This window comes from Meles meles, chromosome X (assembly GCF_922984935.1).
Source record: "Meles meles chromosome X, mMelMel3.1 paternal haplotype, whole genome shotgun sequence".
Taxonomy (NCBI): Eukaryota; Metazoa; Chordata; class Mammalia; order Carnivora; family Mustelidae; genus Meles; species Meles meles.
The window spans coordinates 115,631,295-115,654,039 of NC_060087.1; the positions used below are offsets into that span (position 1 = coordinate 115,631,295).

At 41.8% G+C, this 22,745-nt stretch overlaps 1 protein-coding gene across 4 annotated transcripts; it reads right to left on the minus strand.

The window, feature by feature from the left end:
* Positions 1-26: 26 nt before the first annotated feature.
* PABIR2 (PABIR family member 2) lies at positions 27-22,466 on the minus strand. Of its 4 annotated transcripts, none has more exons than XM_045995636.1 (10): positions 22,337-22,466; positions 20,120-20,198; positions 14,657-14,713; positions 14,332-14,375; positions 14,186-14,240; positions 13,798-13,899; positions 13,390-13,475; positions 12,384-12,445; positions 10,078-10,174; positions 27-1,838 (listed from the first exon to the last, which is right to left on the minus strand). In XM_045995636.1, the coding sequence occupies exons 1-10, from the start codon at positions 22,432-22,434 to the stop codon at positions 1,769-1,771; spliced, it is 750 nt and encodes a 249-aa protein (XP_045851592.1). In that variant the 5' UTR covers positions 22,435-22,466; the 3' UTR covers positions 27-1,768. The 4 variants fall into 4 exon arrangements, with proteins under 4 accessions (XP_045851592.1, XP_045851593.1, XP_045851590.1 ...); XM_045995634.1 differs by lacking the exon at positions 27-1,838 and adding an exon at positions 2,434-2,859; XM_045995637.1 differs by lacking the exon at positions 14,657-14,713.
* Between the last annotated feature and the right edge of the window lie 279 nt (positions 22,467-22,745).

The following is a 22,745-nucleotide window of genomic DNA, read 5'->3' on the forward strand; positions in this document are numbered from 1 at the left end:
AAAACTTATAGAATTTTATGCATGTGTACACATTTTATTAAATTTGCATTCTAAGATATACACAAGGTCAGCATTTCACAAAACTTCCTATTATTTATTTCAAAAGCAGTTATCATGAAACAGAGTATGATTATATAAGTTAATCAAGCAAAAAAAGAGCATCTGTAGGATTTTCTTATCACATCATCTTTTGTACTTGCTTTCAATAGAAGCCTGAAATATGATATATTAGAATAGGAAGAGAGAATTTTACTTTACAATAATGACCACTTTTCAAACATTAGACTTCATACAAAAATAAAGGGGTACTGTCAACAAAGCTCATCTGAAGGCTGGCATCTCTATCTTTAATTTTTCCCAAAACAATCCCCGCATAAACTTAACTTTCTAATCAATTTGAGCAATAAAAATGAACCCCGGTTTCACTGATGAAGTGACTCATCTCGTCTCTTAGTTCTCACACTACTGTTAACGACAATTTCCTGTCCCAATTCTCACCCACCACTTGATCTCAAGAAGAAATTGAAATACCATCACATTCCGAAGGTTGTTTCTTACGAGCCCTAAAATTAGAGCCAAAAAATCATGGCCAAAAAGTATCCCTTTAAGGCAAAGAAGACAGTAGTGCTAAAGTAGATGATTAGCCTGTAAAAGAGAAAACTGTCTCTCGGCATTATACGGGCAGAAACATTTGAATGCGGTTCTTTCAGAAACAGGACAGACACACTGGATACCATCGAAGTTAATTCTTCTTTAAAAATGGCATGCTAGGGAACATGCTTCATAGTATGTACATTGATGTTGGGCTTGAAAGCTGAGGGACCTTGCACGGGTGAAAGCAATATGAGAAATCAAGCCGTTAATGGCCATCGGGGTGGTTAGTACAGTTTAGAATCAACACCTCGGATGGCGGAATAGAACTACTCACTGCAAAGCTAAGTGGTGCTCTCTTGTAAGTCAAAGCAGATAGCTTCCCCCTCAAGCCATACGGTAGGACTATTCTGTGAGCCCCCTCAAAGGGCATCATCTTCCTTCAAAATTCAAGAATCTTTGCCTTCAAAGGACACAGGGGCAGTAGTTTCCATTTCTTACATTCATTTCGAAAGTGGAATATTATGATACTAGCAGGTAAATTTGCATATTAAACACAGACAATCCAACCACGATGTCTGAACATTAAAAAGCAACCAAGCACAACAGACATTTTTACACAATTTTAAATAATAAATAACACAACGATAGATTACACTCAGGTTTTTGTTTTTTTTTTTAAATAGCTCTATCACGATTTTCTTCTTTTAAAAATTAAATAACTTATGGTACCTCAGAATTACTATCAAGTACAATGTTCACAGCTCAAACAGCTCCTTAAAAGCAGAATGCACAGTAACATCGACTTTTTTCAGCTCCTAAAAGCTTCCTCACAGATACTAAATTGCCCTTACTAGGAGGCAGCATCGACAAGAACAGGACTCGGACTCTGGTGGCAACACGATAACCCAGAGTCAGCGGCAGCACGTACTCATCACGTGACAAAACCAACAAATCCAAGGACAGAAAAGTAATCAGGAAAAAAAAAAAAGCAGCAATCAAAACGGTATGTGTCAATCAGACACATTAAAGCCTCCTTTTCTACCCTACCTTAAGACATCCATCTTTACAGCACAACACTGTACTCCAAGGCACCTCAGGCCTCGTAATACCACCCGAGACAAGCTGTCAAGCCCCATGCAAGCTTTTCTACACAGTGCTTTGGGTGTAAATAACTTTACTCATTCATTTGGAGATGCTCCACACATCTGGTCAAGGCAGGGATTTCTTCTCCTTGATAACACCACCTAGAAACATTAACAATATTTTATATATTCCTTCAGGCAACAGGTTTGGGGAGAAAAATATCAACTGTGGTGACTAAGGCATAAGAACCTGTGGTGAGTCATCCAGGCATCCTGTCAAGTCCATTTACATTCTCAGCACTAAAATCAATCCTCACGTCATACACTCCACCAGCAAAGAAGCAATACGGGTAGTAATAAAAGCAACTATGGGTTTCTTCCCCTCTGTGAGAAATGGCAAGTAAGCAGCTCAAACAGGAAAGGGAAACAAAATGATGTACTTGAAGCTGATGCAGAAAAATAAAAATTTAATATAATCGAAAGCAATCCATCTATTATTGTGAAATAAAGAGATCTGAAACTATGTAGTCAACAGAGAACAGAACAAAACAAAACACGAACAACAACAACAAAAAAACCCAAATCTCTCAAGCAAGAGAATTTCTGATCAACTTGAGCTGTCGTGTTACTGCTGGGAAAAAGAACCACTGTCGAAAATGCACATCAGTGCTTTCCTTAAACGTATAGGCTCTACAATAGGTGCTCTTTGAGGCACTGAGGAATAAATATATATATATATATATATATATATATATATATATATATACTGAGCAATCAAAAATGAGTATTGGAGATTTAGTCACTAGATCCAAAATGAGATCAGCAAAAAAGAGACATATGTAAGGTTACTACACTCGTAAAATTGAACTTTTAGAGAAGAGAGATGCCACACAGAATGGCATCGGAATGGTTTTTGTTTTTTTTTTTTCCAGCCTGTCACACTTTAATCCTCATTATGGATCAAAGTTCTCTGCGTTCCTCACTGCAAGTTTTACGTAAGGAACGGCAGTTAAGAACGCTGAATCAGAAATGGGTAAGTCACTTGGGTGAGAGATCATCCATCAAGATGAACGGAGAGCATGGATTGGAGCATGCTACTGGAAACTCTGCGGTTGTTCTGCCTTTAGCCAGTGAGTCTGAGGATAAGCCACTGCTGCTACTACTGCCATCCAAAATATCTGAACTGAGGACAAAGCAAAAAGAATTATAAGCAGATGCATCTATCAGGATAAAGGTAAACATAACATGCAACGACATACTTCCAAGAACTCACACATCGGTAAGAGCATTTGTAAATAATAAACGCATAAGCGACAGCAATGACCGACACAAGGCGCTACATTCAGACACCTGCAAAAACAAAGTCACAGATCTCCAGAGGACATTCAAGGTTCTGTATCACTTTGGAGGCACCAGAACATCCAACACAGAGTAAGCATTCCTTGACGTGTCATGATTTTGGTGAGGGAGTTCCCATACCTTCAGCTCAAAAGATCGCTATCCTTAGATTTCTCTTCTTCCCTTCCCATCGGCCTTCGACTAAGAGGACTGGTTACTCACTGAGGCACCCTGGACCGTCTGAAGTACTCTACTAAGTTCCCTGCTTCATGGCTCCTCTACCCCAGAACACGGTCCTTCGACTACTCTAGATCCGACCGCTTCCCCCTTCGCACCCCCATCCCAAGATGCCTTCAAGTCAAACACTTCTCTTTTCTGATTTCTCCCTCCACCGTTTGTCTTTTATATTCCTCTCATCTGATGAACTTCTGACACTGTTTCCTTTTCTCTTGCTTTTAGAACCCAGAGGTGTCCCTGGTATCTCTACAAGCCTCCTTCAGTTACTATCCAGTTAGGCTGCTAGAAGGAATGTTCTACAGCCACGGACCCAATACCCTCACCCTCCACTTGCCTCTTTGACTCTGACAGATAGCTTCCGCTCCCATCCTTCCACGAAAACTCCCGATCCGGGCACCAGAGCCTCTAGGATCCAGCCAGGGACTCCTTACCCACCCAGCCTAGGCTCTCGTGGCTGCCAACCATCCATCTGGCCCACTTCGTAATAAACCCGGCTTCACACTTCAGTATTCGCCATTTCACACCAGGCTGCCTTTCTGGCTCTGAGTCCCATCAGTCCAACGTGTAAGTTCTATGCTCTATATATCTGGCCTGAATTCACTCCCTCACTTATTCTAACATTTACTGAGGATCTGCCAAGGGCAGGAAGTATGCTAGACCTTAGAAATATGACGGTGTCTAAGACAGACATGGTCCCGGCCCTCATGGAACTTACGAAGTACAGTGCGGAAGACAGACATTTAAGGAATCATGCTGATACGTGTGTAATTTGGGATCAAAGCAGCACAAGCAAGATACAAAGGTTTCTGCGAGTGTGTGACATGGGTAATCTGATCCAATGTGGAGGAACTGGGAGGAACACGTTCCCCAAAAGTGATACCTGAGCTGCTCATCTGAAAGATGAGTAGGTATTAACTAGGTCTGGTTTGGGAGGAAGCAAGGGTGGTTTTAGGAGCCAAAAGAGGGCTAGTGTGGTTGTTAAATAGAGAGAGTGAGGACACAATGAGAGACAACGCCGGAGAGGTTGTCGGGTGGTTTTAGGATTTACAGAGACACACTTTTTAATTTTGAAAAGGGAAGCAAGCACAGAACTGGAGAAGGAATAATGAATCAGGAAATACGGATTCTAGCTGAAGTCTAGTCACTAGCTCTTCTGCAAAAGCCCACCCTGGTCTAATATGCTCTGAGGCTAAATATTAGCTTCACTTTTAACATGATCACTTTCATGGATCTCCAGGTTAATACATTCCTGGTGTTAAGCAACTCGTGGCACGCTTGGAAGTCTCTGGGCCCTGTACCCTCCCCCCACCTCAATGATATGTAACACTTTCCCCCCACTACTCTGCTATTTTTTTCTATTGCCTGTGGATTGTTTTTAGGCAGAGACAGAAAACAAATAAACTTCGAAAAAGTAAACATAAAAAGGGAACCAGTACAGTCCACGGTACTCCCACTCTATGCTCACTGCTGTGAAATGCATCATTAATAACAGCACTTTTAAGTAAGAAGTTCGGAAAATGTAGCCGGCACTGCTGTTTTTCAACACACTGGTAAAATAGGTCTAAAATATGAATTATTCAAACTACTGAAAGAAAGTTACACAGATAATCTAAGGCATTGGAAAATCAAAAGACCTTTATATTTGCCTTTGGAACATATGTGATTTTTCCTCCTGCAGCATTTTGCCTAGACTAATATTAAAATGAATTTACTTTCCTAAAGCACATATTGGCTGGGCAGCCAAAGGACATGCTCTGTGCTACTTGGCAAGAAGAAAGAGGCCTTGAGTAAAATTTGGCCACCAAGCAGATAATCTGAATATAAATAAAGACTTTCTTATTCCAACCACCGGCCTTATGGTGAGCCCTGGGTTAAAAGATTCCATCTGTAACAAGACCTGCTTGCTTAGGTGAATCCTGTATTCACTCAAAAACACAGAACATGGCTCATGAGGAGAAACCTCTCATCCAGCACAGTTGATTACCTTAAGAGAAATAAGCTAACAGGGAAATTACCAAGAAGTTACCGGGAAGAAAAGAATACAAATCTGAACATTTCGTTTCATATATTCCTTTTCAGGAATTTTTCTCTATTATTAAATATGAACATACGAAAAATTATGTTCATTAATAGTAAAATAGCATACTTAAATTTAGCCTCCGGCATAATTTTTCTTTTATTTTTTATTTATTTCTTATTCTTTTATAAACATAGAATGTATTTTTATCCCCAGGGGTACAGGTCTGTGAATCGCCAGGTTTACACCAGCATAATTTTGATTCAGAACTTGGTAAACCGTTAACCAGGTATTTTCTCTGAACTAAGGTCTAGTTTCTATTCTAATAAATCTGACACTACTACCCTTGGTCATGGAAACAGAGACTACAGGTCACAGATTACCCACTGTCGGTAAATCCGTACAGAGCAAGACTTCTGTGATTTTTTTTTTTAATTCACAGGGAGATCCCTGAATAAAAGTGACTTTCACAGCATTCATTACTAAACCTTCTGTCAGGCCTTCTAAAAGCAACAAAGTATGGTCCAATTCAAGTTTATCTTTTTCCTTTCCTAGCTCAAACTCTGATGGAGGTATTAATGGGCCTCAGACTAATGACTGAAAGCCAGACAATGCAAGGAAAGCAAAGGACCTAGACAGTTCAAGCTGGACACAGGAGTACAAGCATCAAAAAATGAACTAATTCGGGGCACCTGGGTGGCTCAGTGGGTTAAGCCTCCTCTGCCTTCGGCTCAGGTCATGATCCCAGGGTCCTGGGATCGAGCCCCACATCGGGCTCTCTGCTCGGCGGGGAGCCTGCTTCCCCCACTCTCTCTCTGCCTGCCTCTCTGCCTACTTGTGATCTCTGTCAAATAAATAAATAAAATGTCTTTAAAAAATGAACTAATTCTAATTCATTCTGGCTACTGAGTATACATAATAATGCAATATCTGAACCAGACAACCAAAAATACTTATGACTGTTAAGGTAGTGTCCTCGGTCTAAAAAAAGTAAGAGTGAAAGTCTAAGAGAATTGTTAAAACATTCAAATGATAAACAACAAAATCAGGAAGTCTAGTGTAACTGATGCTATTACCCATCTGGCGGAGTCAGTTTTTAATATCACATATTTAAATATAATCACTTCCATAGTCACCTTGGGGATAGTTTTTTTTTTTTTTAAAGATTTTATTTATTTATTTGGCAGGCAGAGATCACAAGGAGGCAGAGAGGCAGGCAGAGAGAGAGAGAGGAGGAAGCAGGCTCCCTGCCGAGCAGAGAGCCCGATGCAGGGCTCAATCCCAGGACCCCAGGATTATGACCTGAGCTGAAGGCAGAGGCCCCAACCCACTGAGCCACCCAGGCACCCCGGGGATAGGAGTTTTAAGTACCAGCACAGATGTCTAAGCTGCTCACTTAAACACAATGAAGGTATATATATATATATATATATATATAGTTCTATTATTAAATAAATCATGATTAAATCTCATTCTTTGTACACGTCACATATTCCTGATTAAGTTTTCTTGCCGTGACACATATACCACTAAAAATAATGTGAAAATCACTAAGTGAAACCCAGTGAAAAATGTTAAAATATAAAGGTTAAGTCAGCAGTCACACTAACACTGACGCACTGGGCAAGAATCTCACGGGAGAACTTTTCCTTTCCTGTCTGAGAAACAGACTATCACTGAATCTTCACTATGTGGCTAGTGGCCCTAAAAACAGATAATCTTGTTCCCATAAGAACGAGGAGCACAACAAGAGTCCCCAGCACACAAAAGGAATCAAAGCACCATGGACTGGTGAACTTCCAAGCTACGATCAAATTCTTGAGGTTCAGAAGAACTAAATGCAGAATGACATAATTCCTGCCTTGTGGTTGACAACGTTCCCTAGATTTGCTTGGCAAAGATTTCAGAGATTTCATCTAGTACAAAAAATATGATATCAAGAGCGGGCCTACTATTCCTTTGGGCAGCAGTCACCACACTGGACACAAACCCTACATAGGTCTCTACTCAAACTTCATGCTTAATTTACACTTCAAAGATGTCAGATTTTATTTTTTAATATATTCTTTTTTAAGATTTCATTTATTTATTTGACAGACAGAGAGAGAGAGCATGCATAAGCATGGGGAGCAGTAGGTAGAGGGGGGAGAAGAGAGAGAACCAGGCTTCCTTCCTTGAGCAAGGAGCCCAATGTGGGGCTCAATCCCAGGACCCTGGGATCATGACCTAAGCCAAAGGCAGACGCTTAACCGACTGAGCGACCGAGGAGGCCCAAGATGTCAGATTTTAATGACTGTTATCTAACATAAGAAGTTTAACTTCAAGTTTTAAAAATCCATCTTTCCTTTGTGGGGTGGGGAAAGGGGACAAATGAAGACAACTGAAATGATGAGATGCCATCTACTAATGATCGACCCCGTACCTTTTCTGCTCCCTAAAATGTATAAAAATGGTTTCCTTGGTTATCACATAGATTGGCTATCCTTGGCAACAGAAACCAAAACACAGGTAGTATCTGTCTCTCTCCCCATTTCTAACAATACTGATCAATGAAAGATAGTCTGATCTGTGGAACTGCTTTATAGAGATAGGAAAAAAAGGTTTCGCAAAAGCAGCATCCAATTTTTATGAATCACGAATAACTCCTGTTTAAAATCTCTTCATTGTAAACATAAATGTCAGCAATGTTAGGTTACAAGGTGCCCCCAAAGTCAGAGCAATCTTAAGCTTTAATATCCTCAGGAGTCCAAATGCTACAAACTTACTGAAAATACCTTTTAAAGTTTAATTGCTTAAATATCTTTCACACTTAGTTTTGTGAATTTGGACAATAAACTTCAACCTATTACTTGAGCCACACATTGGCTTGTTACTGCTCTGACTGGCCATGAAGGAAGTGAATCTTTCCAGTGTGAGGCAATGCTTTTTGTCTTTATGGATCAAAAATGCCCTTAATCACCAATGTCCATGTCTCCAGTGCTCTCATAGTTAGTGACGGTTCTAAGGAGAAAGAACGGGAGTGGTGGCAACAGAAATAGGACCCTCACCATAGTCACCATCGTTGACAACTTGGGTTTTGCTATTCAGAGGAATAAACGTCTGGACAGGGGGTGAGGACGCTTGGTAAATCCCAGACCCTTTGCTTTCCTTCCTTCTTTATTGTTTTATGGCATCCTGTACAGTCTATGAAAATATTTTTTTTTAAATCACCTTACCCTCTGTGTTTTCAGCTTGGCGAAACGCTTCCCTATCTTCTCCCTAACTTGGTTACTTGGTTAGCAACTGGGTAAGCAAAGCTATTTATACTGTCATGTGCCTATATTAAAACACACTTTACCATAAAAGCAATAGGCAGTTTCCACTAAGTGTAGAGTTTCATCCACTAGTCCTCTTGACAAGCTTTAGAAGTTTTCTCTTTGCAATCATCTACATACCTGGAAAGGCTCTCTATACCAAAATTAGCACACTGAGCTACCAAGGACAGACATAGATGAGAGAGGAGAGACTGTGGGGCTGAAAATAGCTAGAACAATCTAAAAGGCATCTGTTCCAAGGTTAGAACAGTACTGATCAACGAGTCTAATAAACTAGAAGAATGTGTGACTTCTTGGTCAACTACAAGTGCAGGTTATCTTACACAAAACAATAAATATGTCATCTGGAAAGAAAGAATCCCTAATCCTTCTACCTTATAAGTGGCATGCACAATTCCTCCATTTAGAGGACACCAGCCTTATATTTCTAAAGTGAATGCACTTTTGGGCTCTTAAAAAAAGATCCTCAGCTATAAAACTCAGGCAACAAAAAGTACTGAAAGGCACTACACAGTTGTGTCTAGAACACAGCGGCTCAGTGAATTGATTAGAAATAGGTGCCAAGGGGCACGAGGGTGGCTTGGTTGGTTAAGTGTCTGCCTTCGGCTCAGGTCATGATCCCAGGGTCCTGGGATGGAGGCCCACATCGGGCTCCCTGCCTCTCCCTCTCCCTCTGCCACTCCACTACCCCCGCTTGTGTTCTCTCACTCACGCTCTCTCAAATAAATAAATAAAATCTTTAAAAAAATTTTTTAAAAAAGAAGTAAATACTGAAAGAATTCAAAGTACTACCCGGCCACTGCTACTCTCCCTTCCCCTTCCTTCCAATATATGTCAGCATTCAAGTACTCGACTTCAGGTACATGAAAAGACATGAACTTCTGCACCGAAACACTGAAGGGCCTTAAGTTAGATGAGTATGGCTAAAAAAAAATATTATGTGACTAGACCACAGGAATCAGGAAGTGTTTTTATACTAACACTTTTTATACTAAAAAACAAAACCTGGGTAGGACTGTGACAGAAGACCCCCCAAATTTCAAAAATACTTTATAACAGAAAATGCTATAGAAAACGCCATGCTTCAGAGGATGCTGGTGTTCCCTGCTAAGTCAAAGGATATAATACAAAATGCAGGCAGAGCAGCTACAATCAATGCACATTATCCACACCAACCCGGAAACTCTTTCGCACGCCATCCAGCTGTTGCCACGCTCCCATACCATTAGCACCTACCGAGAGAGGCTGACCTAACAGGAGCTAGAGAGGAAAGGGAAGGTGCCAGAAACATACACACACTTCCAAAGGAGTACTCAATGACTTTCAAATGATCTGCTTTTTTTCACATTCTCTGTACCTCCCTGGAGCTTTCCCCTCTATAGAGCATGAATAAAAAGCCGAATGTTATTCCAAATGATCCCAACATACTTCGGATGTGGCTCTTTTTTTAATAGATCATCCCCTAACATCCTTCGGATTTGATTTCATTTTTTACCATGAACTGAGATCAGACAGTTGTGCAGCCTCTGGAGACAGCATGCTGGTAGTGCCTTGGAAGAGCCTCTTGGGCTGGCTTTCTGTCTCCATTTCACCTAAAGCAGAAAGAGATGAATGCTACCATAAAACACCTTTACAAATACAGGCGTGGGGCTAAAATGGGATGATCTTGGGTCAACTAAAGCTCAGAACGCTTTGTCAAGCCATTACTTCGAAGCTGTTTTTCCACAGGCTTTAAAGTGGAAGAAATAATACTTCCATATAACCTCAACCAAAAAGTAAGCAGCCCTTTAAAAAAAAAAAACCACCTTATTTATTAGCATGCTATGGATATAGTCCTGTTCTTTAACCAAAGAGCAGAACCAGAACACGGACTGCATCAGGCAAAATGAATCAAGGCTTACCCCAGCAGAAATAAAGAACCATCCGAAAACAGCTGACGCTCATAGTGAATAATGATTTATCCTAGACAATTAGCAAAGACTATTGATTTTATATTATTTCAATATATTGGAGTATTTCTTGAGTCAAAGTCAAATGGGTTAAAAAAAAAAAGTCAAATGGGTTTAAAAAGTACACAGTCTAACAAACGGTGTATAAATTAAAGGTTGCTTTAGACTACTTAGGGAAAATGAATACCTTAAAAAGTGACTTTGAATGCCCATCTGTAATTGAAAGCAATCATTAATCCATTCAGGAAACTGGTGTTGTACTGGCAACACCTCACTCTTACAGACTATCTCAGAATATCTATAAGGTAGCAGAAAACCTTTGCATTAATCGGAATAAAACATTTTGCCACCAGGAGTGCAAAGACTAAAAGCCCTCAGTTAAGACAAAAAAAGCCCCTTTTCAAATAAGCTATGATTTAAAACACACAAATACCTTAGTTTTGAGGCTCTTTAACTGAGTTTTAAAATGGAATATTAAGTAAAACTTAATTCTTGGGCCTAACTATATGTTCCAATGGGAAATTAGTAACTGAATTTACAGCCATACAAGATTCTTCTGATGGAAAAAGATCAAGCAAGAACAAATGCAACGTTTATTTTTTACCTCATATTATCAATTAATTCATATTATCTTTCTTCTGGAGCTATTTTGGAAATTACCAACTCAGGAAAAGTTGTATTTTTATTTGCTTTCGCCATGCTTTAATATGGAGCTTTTAAAAGCTACTGCCAGACTTTCGAGACCTCATTAGCAAAAGACTTTATCCCTTTTAGCAAAGAATTCCTCCATCTGCTGGTATATTTTGGAATAGCTTTGAAGCTAAACAACCATACTAATTCCAGCTTCCTGCAATGTATCAAAAATTAATAAGAACAATAATAATGGCTTTACTTTCCAAGTGTTATTTTCACCTAATAGCTCCTGAGAAGGTTCTTAGGGTTGTAACTAATTCCTTGCAGCATTAAGGTAAAAGACTACCAGGTTATTAAAAAAAATTTATTCACTAAATGCAAACATCATCACTATATCAAAACCTACTTTCCAGAAAAAGTATGATATCTGAAATATCACACTTTTTGAATCTGTGCATGGTGCTATTGGTGGAAAGTTTCCACCAAAGCTCCAAGTACCTGTTTACCCAGTATTAGGAGTGGGACTGTTTTCCTGGCCCCAAAGGTGGTCTGCACAAAGAAACCACTTGCTGAGTAGCTTTTTCAAAATTATGGTTAAAACTTTTGTTTAAAATGACATCCAACACTTGGAATCATATGGGTATAGCCCCAGGAAGGATGACTCAACCTTTCCTAATTTTTTGTGCCTTTTTTAAACAGACTCCATAAGGGGCCCTCAAAGGCATCTGAAACCAGCACCGAGTGAGATCATTTTAGTTTTGTGCCCTGTGGTTCAAAATAAGGTAATTAAGAGTACCCCATCATATCAAAAACCCTATGGACTCGAATATGAGGCAGTTTCTCTCTGTGAGGCATAATTTGGTGGTGGCTTATATCTGAATATGCAGCGCGTTCAGAGACCTATTTACTAGGACATAAGCACGTACTTCTGCAATGTATTAACTTGCATCTACTTTCTATTCAGATCACTGAGAGGCAAAAATTTCTGGAATATATATTGGTAATATGAATATATGAATAAGATTCAGTTATGAAGTACAAAAAACATAGATAGTATCAGATAACTCATTTACAAAATTTAGAATCCATAAAGCATACGTTGGGAAGAATATTTCCCATTTCTTTAGAAAAAAGGACTCATGCCTTGAGCTAATTTCAGATAAATTCTAGTTTGTCATTCAAGCTCAGCTAGGTTTAGTATCAGAAGTGTGACACTTGCCTTTTCTTTTCACAGGACCAAGAACACTGGGCTTGATGCACTTGACTGGACTCTGACTCCTCCTGTTTCAAAGAATAAACAAACAGGATGTAAAGTGCTTCTAAGATGCAAGATAAACGTTAGAGCCCACCAATAAATCAATGAAATTGACAGTCATCTAGAAAACGGTGGAAAATGCCCATGTTGAAAGTTGACGAACTGAAATGCCAAAACATGATCTGAGCTGGCCGATAGCAATCAGAGACAACACGGCATTTCAAGCTATTTTTAAAAATCATTCTGTAAGACAAGGTATCTACAACAGTTTTTTTTTTAATTAATTTATTTATTTGACAGAGAGAGAGAGAGATCACAAGTAGGCAGAGAGGCCAGCAGAGAGAGAGGGGGAAGCAGGCTCCCTGCTGAGCAGAGAACCTGATGTGGGACTCGACCCCAGAACACTGAGATCATGACCTGAGCTGAAGGCAGAGGCTAAACCCACTGAGCCACCCAGGCGCCCCTACAACAGTTTTTTTTTTAAGATAAACCTTATTAAAAAGGTATTTTGAGTGGCGCCTGGGTGGTTCAGCGGTTTAAGTGTCTGCCTTCAGCTCGGGTCATGGTCTCGGGGTCCTGGGATCGAGCCGCGCCATCGGGCTCTCTGCTCAGCCAGGAGCCTGCTTCCCCCTCTCTCTCTCTGCCTACTTGTGCGCTCTCTCTCTCTCTCTCTGTCAAATAAATAAATAAAATCTTTAAATATATATATATATTTTTAAAAAGGTGTTTTGATTTTACTGGTCTACAATCTTGTATTTTTTTCCTTATCCTTATAAAGGCTATATTATTATTGTGTGTGTGTGGGTGGCTGTGTGCCTGGTAAAATGTCACTGGTAGAATATAGGTGACAGGTAGTATGCGGATGCTCATTTGGTTCAATTTTGTGGTCTGTTCGATAATTTCCGTAAGAAAAACGCTGGGGACAAAGTTCATCAGGAGAGACAAGCTTTTGCAAAGCAGGTTCACTTACCTGGTGAAGCGTCTTGAACCAGGAACGGAACTCGGGGGCAGCCCGCTGCTGCTCACCAACGTTTGTAAGGATGGTGAAAAACATTGCTAGAAAAAACACATTTCATATTAACATAGCTTTAGTGCTCCAGCTTTCAAAAAGTTCTCAAGATAACAGAAAAAACATCCTTAGAATTACTTAGCTGTCTGTCTACATGCACATAGACACACACACACGAGAGAATATACACATGTATTGACAGACCATTTTTTTTCCAAGTTACTATCACAGACTTTCATTCGTTTTCCTTCTCATCACTGGATTCTTTACACATGAGGTGGGGTGTGTGTGTTTGCGTGCGTGTGCGTGTTTGAGAAAGTTAACAGCTCAGTGTGTGAAAGAGAGTTAACATCTTGTCAACGAGCCGACCTTTCCAAATCCTCTGGTGGGCGATGGTGCTGGAGACACCGGGGTGAAGTCAATCCTTTTAGGAGAATATAGTTTCTCCGGCTTCTCAAAATCGCTGTCACTCTGTAAACACACAAGTTTTACTTCCTCATAATTCACAATCCAGCGCATCATAGCTCTTTACTACTCAAACACACCTACATTTTTAGAATAGAAATGTACAGATTCTAAAAGTTGCACTCTCATGTTTTGGTGGAAAAGCAGAGATCAAAAAGGAATACAAATTTGGAAAACGGGGTGGGGAGAACAGAAGGGTACCAAAAAAATGAATGAAGCCAATGAACAACATAAAGGTTTCCAGAAAAACAACAACAACAGCAACAACAGGCAAGCATGGGATTAACTTTACCAGGCTCAAGCTCTCATCCCACGACTGGCTGATCTGCATTGCTGTCTGCATTTCCCTAAAACAAACAGAAATGAAAGGCCATTCAGTGCTCAGACACACATACAAGACATACATCAGGCTAGACCCTGTTCTCAAGGAGCACTAACCGTTCGTGTGCAGTTTCCCTGTTCATCATATCCATGCCCTCCTCCTGCAAAGACAAACATATGCTGAGAACATAGTATTTATGCACATCCACAGGGTTCTCTACCTTGAAGAAAATCTTAAGACTTTTCTGCCTTCTTTGCCATCGTCACAGCGCAGAACATTCTAAGATCGTCTCCCCTGCCACATCTGTTTCACCTGCACACTCAGAAGAATTTCCAGTTGCCTGTGGCTATTCATGGTTAATGGTCCAATCTTCAGAATGAAAATAAAAGCGAAGTGGACAATTCAGACTACTGTAGTTCTGAGCTAGGAAGGAAAATTTACCCTTTTGATCTGATGCAGCCTGCTGCTAGGAACACGGTTAGGCGAGGACGACAGCAACTGGAAGGAAAAAGTAAACATTTACTATTTTCTGAGGCACAGAGCAGCAGTCTGCTGTCAGTCCTGGTGTCCAACCTCCTCCCAGATAAGATTTCATACTCTTCTCAGAGATGTAGCTCTTTAGATCACTGAACATTAGCGCACTAGAGGCAGGACATTCAGTCTTTGGAAAGTACACCAGGTGTCCAACCTCAAAGCACCATCTGTCACTAGACAGGCACTGACTTTAACACTTTTCCCAAATGAATGCAGGGTTGTGTACATTTATGTGAGAAAAAAAAAGATTCCAGGCCTTGGAAATATCCATTACTCCACTTATCTAAAATAAGGACCTAGGTAAGAAGGGAAAGGAAAAAAAACTGATTTTAGTCATTTTAACACCAAAGTACCAATGGTACATGTCTTCATAGGCTCAGAAGACCAGTATAACATTCTGTCTATGATTAGGCTCGATCGAAAACATTTTAAAGCTGCCATAAAATTTTGCTTGTGTGATCTAAATCAATCCTAAAATTTGGTCATCACTGCTATCACCGCAAACCCTACTTACTAGTTAAGAAAAATCAGTGTGGAAGGCAATGTGTATTTTTCAAATAGCTGCTGCTTTCCCTTAGTTCACTGCATTTTTGACAACGCAAAACTAAAATGATTTGGGGGGAGGGGAGCCAAATTATGTTCCCACAAAATAATCACAATCTAATCACAAGATGAAAGGTAAAATTCATCTCAACAGCTCTTACAGGGCTCTAACAGCCATAATGTAAACAACTGCTACTTAGTCCCTAATTAAATCCAAATAAACCTGTAGTCTAATTAAAAACCTTTAACCTAATTAAATCCAAATAAAGCTGTAGTGCCGTAAAACCAAATAAGACACCAGTCCTGTTAGAAGAGGCCCCATCCTATTAAAATGCCTAAAAATCCTAATGTGGTGAGTCATATAAAATGGTGATAAACTGCTCCAAGCTTTTTAGGCAAAAGCGAAGTGAGGTGAAAAAAAATTTTTTTTAAAGGTATACACTGAAACAGGATTTTACCTCAAAGGATATCTCTTCAGTACCCTCCCCTTCCTCTTAATTTTTCCTCTCCTAGGCTCTGAAAATAAAAAAAAAACTTTACGAATAAAATCCTCTTAAATAAAAGGGTTTTTTTCCCCCACTAGAAAACGAATATATGTTTACTGGTAAGCTGTTAATGAAAGCCATTTGAGAAACACTAAGCGGGGCGCCCGGGGGGGGGGGGTTGGCGGTGACGCAGCTGACTCTTGATTTCTGCGCAGGTCGTCATCTTGAGGTCCTGGGATGGAGCCCTGAGTTGGGCTCCGTGCTCAGCCGGGAATCTGCTTGTGATTCTCTCTCCCTCTGCCCTGACCCCTCCCCCGACTGGTGCCCACTCTCCCTCGCTCTCACAAATAAATCAATAAATCTTTCCCCCCAAAAAAGGAAAGAAAAACACTAAGCTACTAGGCAAGTAAATAAGGGAGGAAGGACTAAGAGAATACCATAGAAGAGAGCACAGATGTGTCTGTCAGAGAACAAAAGAAACCCCGGAGGCCGCAAAATGAGCAGGAAAGCCAAAGATTGCAAAAAGCTGATGGCAGAGAAGTCAGAAGTCTAGCTGCTGCATCTCTGTGATGTCCAACCTGTCAACGTACACAGAACTGGAGAGAAGACCCAAAGGGGGCCCAGGGAAGAACAACGCTGTGGCTAGTACTAGAAACAAGTGTTAATGCACAGGCTGAGAAAAAAGCCAAGTGCTTCAAGGAGGATGCTGGTTCATGGCGCTGAGTACAGCAAAGAGCTTAAGTGGGTTAAGACGGGAGGCCCCTGCCACCAGCATCACATGGGCACTGGTGACTTTCGTAAGAACAGGGTTTGTTGGATTTTCTTTTTTTAAGATTTTATTTAGAGAGAACAAGAGCAGGAGGAGGAGCAGAGGGAGAGGGACAAGCCAACTCCGCATTGAGCAGAGCCCGACATGGGGCTTGATCCCAGGACCCTAAGATCATGACCTGAGCTAAAATCAAGAGTTGGACACTTAACCGACTGAGCGGCAGGCACCCCTCCAAGAACAGGTTCTTTAAAAAAGATTTTACTTATGGGCGCCTGGGTGGTTCAGTGGGTTAAAGCCTCTGCCTTCAGCTCAGGTCATGATCCCAGGGTCCTGGGATCCAGCCCCACATCGGGCTCTCTGCTCGGCGGGGAGCCTGCTTCCTCCTCTCTCTCTGCCTGCCTCTCTGCCTACTTGTGATCTCTGTCTGTCAAATAAATAAATAAAATCTTAAAAAAAAAAGATTTTACTTATTTGTGATAGAGTGAGAGCAAGAGAGGGAGCTGAGTGGGCAGGGGGTGAGCATAGGGAGAGGGAGAAACAGGCTCTTCACTGTGCAGGGAGCCTGATGTGGGGCTCGACCCCAGGACCCTGAGATCGTGAGCCAAAGGCAGAGGCTTAACCCACTGAGCCACCAGGCGCCCCTGAGAACAGTTTTTTTAATAGTGTGGTGATAGGGGCACCTGGGTGGCTCAGTGGGTTAAAGCCTCTGCCTTCAGCTCAGGTCATGATCCCAGAGTCCTGGGATCGATCCCCGCATCGGGCTCTCTGCTCAGCAGGGATCCTGCTTCCTTCTCTCTCTCTTTCTCTCTCTCTCTGCCTGCCTCTTTGCCTACTTGTGATCTCTGCCTGCCAAATAAATAAATAAAAATCTTCAAAAAAAATAGTGTGGTGATAGAGGTAGTGAGATCACAAACTGGCTGAGTAGTTGGCAAGAAACTAGGAGACGAGGAATGAGAGGAAGTGTGCTGTTGATTAAGCTCTGTGAAAGCTCAGAGGGGTGGAAGGAAAACAGGGAAAGAGAGACCTTTGAAAAAAGACAAGTTTGTGTTCCAGATATTATGTATGTGAGTCAGAAGAAAGTGGGAGCAAAAAAGCCAGGGAGGAAGGGACTAGAGGGTAGACAAGAGCCTGAGCAAAGTGACAGGAGACTCAAAAAATCTAGGAAAGTGCCCCATGTGAAGGTAAAGACATTTTCAGGAGAAGAAAGCTGACGTGTATACAAGACGGCCATCTGCACGCTCTGTGAACAGGGAAGGGTCATCTGCCAAAAGTGAAAGGTGTAGGAAGCTTGCAGAATTTTTTTCAAAATTTGAATATTGCTTTGGAGAACAGTACGGAGCAAGTGGCACCTTGAACCCAAAAGGGCCAGAAAGAATTTATCTCCTGGCCCTTCAAATGACCAATTCCTTGAAATTTCCCTACTCGTATACAGGCAACACCTTTCCCCTGGTCACTAAGAAATCAAAGTTCAGTCCCCTGGAGTACTCCTTCTCCCTGCATTTATACCTAATCCATTGTCAAATCATGAAGAAACGATCTCTGCACATCTTCATGTCCCAGTCCCCTCCCTTCCACGTCACTCCACACCTTGCTTCTGGCAGGTTAATACAAGACACAGGGAAGTGTATTAAGATTTATAGGGGGGGGGGCAGGTGGCTCAGTGGGTTAAGCATCTGCCTTCAGCTCAGGTCATGATCTCAGGGTCATGGGATCAAATCCTGAGTCGGGCTCCCTGCTCAGCAGGGAGTCAGCTTCTCCCTCTCTCCCCTCTGCCTGCCGCTCCCCTTCCTCATGTGCTCTCTGTCAAATAAATAAATATTTTTAAAAAGATTTATAGAGGACACTGTGATACAACATGTAAGGTGTAATCAGTGACGACAGAAGTATCCAAAGGGTGCTGCGGAAGGCTTCCCGAAACAGAAAGCTCAAAAGGAGAAGGGGATGGAGGGAAGAACCACGTAAGCATCACCAAAGAGCAGTGAATCAATATGGCTCCTCCAGCAAACAAGGGACTGTAGTGCAGCCCGAGAAAAAGGTATTTGTCAGGGCGGGAGAGATGAGCCTAGACAGAGTGGGTAAGAATCTTTGCGTTTTAGAAAAGAGAAAAAGTCAAGTATAAAGAGGCAAATTCATTTTCCCTTCTTTGCTCTACTACTGATATCAGGAACACAGCTGGGTAACAAGTGGAAACGTTTTTCATGTACACAGCAAAATTAAATTCTATTTTCCAGCATCCTCAGGGAAGGTGACGTGAATCAAACCTCCAGATCGCTAACATTTCCCCCTTTAAGTATGTTCAGCCACTTCGGCTGGAAATCTTTCTTGAAAGCGTTGTAATTTTCCTCCCCTTTCTTAAAAAGATTTTGCCAAACAGAATGGCCCTGGCATGTCTCTATTCTAATCCCAGCCCTGCCGCTTCCCAATTATGTGATTCTAAGCAAGTCGCTTCTATCAGCTGAGTCTTAGCTGCTGCCTCTTTGAACTGGGAAAAACATCTTTTGTCCTGCCTACTTCATATGGGTTGCTATGAGAATGACAAGTGTGTAAGGACTCTGTAACATGTAGAATACCACATAAGCATAGGTACTACTATAATTTAAGCAAAGGTTAATGACCTGGGTATCTTTAAGAACATCAAGTATTTTACAGTTCTATACTGGCGAGGTCCTCAGGGTCTATTAACGGGCTCTCAGCCCTTGTACTAAGCCACGGACTAATTTTTTAAAAGCCTCTCTCTGCTTTTCAGTTTTTCCCTCTCCTCCCCGCTAGCAGCTATTAGTATACCTTAAACCTGAATGTACCGCTTCTGATTTGCTGCTTCTCCACACTACCGAGTTGGAAGCTTATTATAATTGTGCATAAATTTTAGATGATTCAGAGGTCAGAGAGGCTCCCTATAAATGACGAACCTTTGTGCACAGACTATGGAAATCAAGCACAGCCATTCACAGGTCTGTTTGCTTACATCTCCGATGTCTTCCAGAGCGCTGCAGCTACTGGCTAAGTGGGGTCCGCATGTGAAGTGCTACTACATAAAAAACCTCATCATAATTTCTCCCAATGCGACCAGCTAATAAGATGATCCCTGACAGCTCTGGCTATATAAAACAGTCACTATTAGCAACTCTACCGGGAATATAAATACAGGCATTATAAAGGAGCGCTTACTTTGGGTAAATAACATTGTCCAACAGCTATGTGTCAGAAATAAATACCCTGCTACTGTCTAAATGATTTTTGCTTCCTAGGACAAATAAAGACCACTTTTTCAGCTATATTTAGAAGTCAATCCTGATTTACCTCATAACCATGATACAAGCAGTGACAAAAAAAAACAATGAATAGTTTTGTTTTTTTCTTAATACAAAGTCCCACAGCCAGTAAAAAACTTTAACCAGATCTCTTTTTGGCACCGAAAGCTGACAATGGCCACTCATGAGCGAGGTAGGTAAAATAATTTTTTTTTTCTTTTGTGAACAATGGTGCACAGCGCATCATCTTGAGAACGAGAGACTACATTGGAAAGTATTTTCCCCAGTCCATACCACAAAAAATACTTACTCCTATACTTACCAGGCTATGACGGCTCATAATCGTTGTACTATTCCTCCGAGTTCTAAAGGTATAAGGTTGAAAAACCTGGGAAAGATCACTAAAAAAAAAAAAAATTAATAAGGTCTTCTAGTTTAAGGGAACAGTCAAGCCTCTAGTCAACAATGAAATCCTCCATGCTCCTCATTCCGTCCAGTGAATAAATACCTCACCAGCCTCTTCAGAGCTTCGGTGGTGGTGTGCTGTGGATGACAGGTTTGCCCAGATACTGATCTCCTCAGTGGTTGGGGGGCAGCTAGGAGAGGTATGGGGCGGAGCTCCAGACTGGTTGCCTCCAGCTGCTTCTGGTCAGAGCACACGCCCCCAAACCGGTTCCCACCAGACAGGAGCAGCCTCATCTGTTTACCCCAGAAGACCTAAACATATTACTGCTTTCTGTGTGTGCCATGAGGGGGAGAAGGGCTGAGGAGCCCTGTTCCACAGCACATCTCCCACTGTTGCCCTAAATATGTGTTCTGCCCGTGAACCTGCTGTGCAATTAGGCAAATATGCCTGGAGTTTTGCTCCTGTTGCCTCTTCTGCCTCCAGTGTCCTCCCTCCCACCACCATCCATCCAAATCCTTCCTCTCCTCGAGCCCCCATTTCAACACAACCCGCTCCATGAGGCCTCTCTTCAATCCACAAACTGAATGCAAGCATTCCCTCCTTTGAGTCCAAAGAGGACAATGGGAAATGAGATGCTTCTTGAGACACCGACTTTACCTTTTATTAAAGAAAAGCGTGTCTCTGTCTTAAACTCTGCGGTAGAGGCTTTTTGTTCCTCTTTGTATAACATCCCTGCGGTGCCTAGCAGAGTGCCATGCCGAGATAAAATGCCAAAAAAGATTTTCAGGACTGAACTGAATTGGGCTTTAAGGGCCCACTGAGATCACCTAATTCAGTTCTCCTAAGTTTCAAATGAGAAAACACTCAGAAAGGCTAAGTGAGTCACTCCTGATCACAAGAAGAAATACTGGGACTAGGGCTAGTCTCCTCACCCCTTCTTCTGCCACATCGTGCTACCTTGCAAGTAATTACTTGATTCCGGATTCAAAAAAACAGTGTGTTATTTCAACAACAGTCTAAACGCAGGTCAGCAGGATCACCCTAGTCCCCAGCAATTGCTTGTTTACCAGCTTTAAAAAAACAACTCCAAAAGACCGATTTATGCCTACGGAATCAAAAATACATGCAGAGCTGAAGACAGCATTAGGAAAGCAGTCACTCCATCATTCCCTCAGTTTCAAAATTTAATAAAAGAAAATGAGTTAATTCCATTTCCCCCCAAAATACAGATATTATTAACAGTTTGATAGACAAGAATTACCTATTTCTTTGCTTTCACTGTGCTTAAGTAATGATTTTGGCTAATTCTACTCCCATCCCCTTTTTTGGACTAATTCCATTTCTACAGGGTCTCGCAAATTAGCTCTCTACTAAGATGAATTATCTACTTATAAGAGGAAAATGTAATAGGCTCAGGAGGTTTTCCAACCTAACCTTCACTATCCTAAGATTCTACCTTAAAATAGACCCTCTGGTGACTTAACACAAAAATATAAGACCCTACCACTAAAATTCAAGGGTTAATTCTTTCCATTGTTTTCTAAAACCCGTTATTTTCCACTGACCTAAGCTACAAGACACCCTTCCTTTTTTTAATTCACTGAAATGCATTTCTGGCAGTTTAAGGATCTGAAAACATGACAAATGCAAATCACTTAATGTGCCATGAACACGCTACCTGATTACAAGTTATTAGATAAATTGTGATTTATTAAAGGAAATGCTCTGTTAATGCCAGGGTTCCTAAACTCAGCTTAGAAATAGCAGCTCTTAGAGACAGGTGTCAAGTTGCAAGTCTAGTTCCAGGGGCTTCGTTCGGTCTGACATTCAGTGGTGTAAATTAGGCAGGGCAAGCAACCTGTTAGAAGAGCCAAAAGCTTCTTGTAGATCCTTTCAGAGTGGGCCAACAGAGGTCCAGGTAAAGAGGACCCCATTTTCCCCACAGTTCCCAGAGTTTGGGGTCAAACTTTCACTCCACCTTGGGACCCAAGTGGCTGTCAAGCAAACAAGTCCCCACGCCCTCAGTTTAGAAAACCCAAACGAGTGCCAACTCTCACTTTAGGGAAGGAAGCTTGCTTGCACGGGTCGAGGAGCCCCTGAACCCCGTACTTCATCATCCCCAACCCGCCTCACCTGAGACCATGGATCAGGGGAGCGCTGCTGGATCTCCTCAGGGTGCCCCCATCAGATGTACCAGGCTCAAAGTCCAGCTCCATTTTCTCCTGAGCCATGTCGGAGACTTGCAGGCAGGCACAGCGGACAGGGCTCAGCTCCTGGTGCTTAGCTATGGACTCCCAAGACTCTCACTGCAGGACTGAGCTGCTAGGGACTGGCAGCTGGGGGCGGGGGCTAAGGGGCGGAGGCTTGGGGGCGGGGGCTGGGGCGGAGAAAAGCAGGAGAGGAGGAGGAGGAGGGAACGAGGATGAGGAGGGGAGGATGATAGTGAGTGAGGGGAGGAGGAAAGGGAGGTGGTAGTGGTGGTGGCGGACGGTGACAGAATAAAGGAAGAGGATGGAGGAAAGAGAGGGATGGAGGGAAAAGA

Bases quoted from the DNA above. Each gene is read 5' to 3' on its own strand.
- PABIR2 (XM_045995634.1), bottom strand. From the start codon at position 22,434: ATGGCTCAGGAGAAAATGGAGCTGGACTTTGAGCCTGGTACATCTGAT. The intron at 14,714-20,119 runs GTAAGTATAGGA...TTTTCCTTCCAG, and splicing joins TTATGAGCCGTCATAGCCTG to TTGCTGTCGTCCTCGCCTAA. The intron at 12,446-13,389 runs GTAAGTGAACCT...TCTTTGAAACAG, and splicing joins GGTTCAAGACGCTTCACCAG to GAGGAGTCAGAGTCCAGTCA.